Source organism: Cyprinodon variegatus, unplaced genomic scaffold (genome assembly GCF_000732505.1).
Source record: "Cyprinodon variegatus isolate N-32 unplaced genomic scaffold, C_variegatus-1.0 Scaffold309, whole genome shotgun sequence".
Classification (NCBI taxonomy): Eukaryota; Metazoa; Chordata; class Actinopteri; order Cyprinodontiformes; family Cyprinodontidae; genus Cyprinodon; species Cyprinodon variegatus.
The window spans coordinates 240,539-243,270 of record NW_015150762.1 but is presented as its reverse complement, the minus strand read 5'-3'; the positions used below and the strand labels follow the sequence as shown (position 1 = coordinate 243,270).

Here is a 2,732-nt window from a genome sequence, read left to right as displayed (position 1 = left end):
GATACCAATTAAGTTTTTAGAATTCTTTTGAAGAATTCAATGCCTTTTAAGACTTTTTAAGGACCCGCGGGAACCTTGTCCATTCACACTCGACATGGATTGTTTCAGAGGGGTAGTGTAAATAGGGTAATAGAAGGGCTCGATTAAGCACTTTTGGTTCTTTTGTTTCTGGTAGATAAATTTAAAGGGGCTGGAGCTAAATTAGCTTTAGCGCCTGTTAGGCTGTAGAGTATGTTTTATAACCAAGATTTGTTGTCAGTTTGACAAATCTTTAATGAATTCTATTACTAAATTGGGATATTTCACTTAATTTTAAGGTTGTTTGCAAATATGCCAAAACAGTCACAGATTAACTGTAAATGCTGTATAAAAATCTTTTCCTCACCAGTTTGCCGTTTCCTGAGGGTGACATAAGGCAGGAGGTCATGGCGGGTGATTATCCTTAGAAGCTGGAGAACATGTCGGAAGTTCGTCTCGTCACATCGGCCCTGGCGTTCCAATGCCAGCAGGAAATCTCTTCCACTCCTGATGCCACCACGCTCGTACTCGTCAATCACGTCAACAAACAGGAACGACAGCACCCTGACATCCCGGTGTGTTAGCTGGGCTCCAACTATGTCAAACATGCGATGAAGGGAGTACAGACCATGGGAGCTGTCTATCACTTCCTCAGGCCAGGGTTCAAAACCCCGGTCTTCTCTGGATGAACTCGAGTTTGTGGAGCGAGTTGAATTGTCTCTGTTAGCCATCTCTTCGCTGGCAGTCGCCCCACTGCGGCAGCCTCGTCTGCTCGTCAAAGCTCTGTGTTCCAGAGGGCTGCCATTCCCCCGCCTCTGACCGGAGTCCACTCGGTTAGACTGCAGTTGGGATTGAGCAGAGGAGTTTGGTACAAGATGAGCAGGAATACCGGCATTTGGGATTGGTTGTTGTTGTGATGTCATCTCCAAGGTTGATAGTGACAAGGGGTGTTAGGATCCCACCAACTTCCTCTATCTTTCTTTTCCCCAAAGGGATTAGCTGTTTACAGAGTAAAAGATAACATAGAGAAAGAGTTAATAAGCAACTAATAAGTATAGATACAATCAAAATACTGTGAGGCTGCAACAGCGACAACGACTGCAGTCCACAGATGGAAAATAATAGTCATACTAGAAAAGAAGAACAAGAAGAAGCTAAAGCAACAGCTTTTAATATGATGTACACTGTACTTATTCTGTTGGTCTTGCATCATCCCATTGTGTGGTTTGGCCTTAAACAGAAGAGGTTTAAGCTGCAACAAACAACTGATGTGAGGCCACCTCTCAATCAGTCCTGGAGGTTCGTCAGCAATTGATTAAGATTTAAGATTTTTCTCAAAGTAAAACGGCCCAGTGACACAGCAGCATTGTGAAAGCATGGGGGATTTTGTAAAGAAGGACCGCTAATAAAGGTCTTAAGGATGAAGTGCAAAAAATGCATTTCCGACACAAGTATTTGCAGGGTGGAGCACAGTAAATTATATCTCGCAAGACTAAGAGGATTCTTGTGAAAGGTAAAAGTTCGAAAGGCCCGCTGTGGGTGGCTGAACATGAGAGTAATCACCAAGAACCACAGCTTGTCCATTTGTACCAAGATAAAAAAAAAAAGTTTTGTTTTCCTTCCTGTCATAATTACATTGTTTACTTATGTGTAGTTTGTAAAAAGCTTGCCTTCCTTAGTTACTTATAACAGGGTTTATACATGAATGAGTAACTCTTATTTAATGCTTTTTAATGCTCTTAGAAATAATCTTAATGCCATCAGCAAATACCCATGACTTTATATATATATATATATATATATATATATATATATATATATATATATATATATATATAGGGCAAAATCCTTCACCATTTTCACCGTGGACAGGCTTCAACCATGTCCAGTTCCTTGTTTTCCCGCCACTTTGGTTCAAATTTGCATTTTTTTCCCCATTCTCTAGCCTTTTCTCCACCTCAAGCTTCTTTTCCGAAGCATTTTAATGCCACGATTATCAAATGTATTGAATTTTAATGCCAATTAAGGCCTTAATTTAAAAAATAATAATTTAATGACTTTTAATGATTTTTTATTACCTGCAGAAACCCTGTAAGCCCATGTGGCAATACATTGCATCCAAGGTGCTGTTTCTTGGGCTGCAAATATTCATATAGAACCTTATTATACTTCTACTATTCACTAGTAGAAAGCATTGGCATCAGCGTCACATTTTCCACTGCTGCTCTAAAATAACTAGACTGACTTAATTACCTATTTTCTTTGCCTTATGTTTTAGAATAGAATAGAAAATCCCTTTTTTTCCCACAAAGGGGAAATTCTGGTGTTTAGAGCAGCATAAAGACTATAGAAAAAAAATTGTCACACAAATGTGGACCTTAGAAAGATTTTTAAGAATAACGTAATAGTGAAGAGTTAAAAAATAAACAATAAAATACTGTACTGTAAAGTGTTTTAACAATATAAAAAAAACTGCAACTGGAGAATAAATAATATACAGCTATGGAAATTTAGTTTGCTGATAAGGGAAAATGCCTGTTTAAATACCTCAGCTAACGTCCTTTGTCACTATATCAAGCTAAATCTATCATGCTGGTTGCATTTCTAAGTAGGCAGACCAATCCTGCTGCTGGTGTAATGTCAATGTCAGGTTCAGGAGAATATATGTCATATCTGTAGACCCCACACATCCTGGATGAAAGGCATCTTGCAAA

At 38.8% G+C, this 2,732-nt stretch overlaps 1 protein-coding gene across 1 annotated transcript in view; it reads right to left on the bottom strand.

Annotated features, from left to right (window-relative positions):
• dedd (death effector domain containing) overlaps positions 1 to 2,732 on the bottom strand; it is a 17,163-nt gene that overhangs the window by 11,308 nt on the left and 3,123 nt on the right. Inside the window, exon 2 of the mRNA XM_015384293.1 lies at positions 386 to 1,017. Within this exon, the coding sequence (XP_015239779.1) occupies positions 386 to 941 (556 nt within the window). The 5' untranslated portion in view covers positions 942 to 1,017. The remainder of the gene's footprint in view (positions 1 to 385; positions 1,018 to 2,732) is intronic.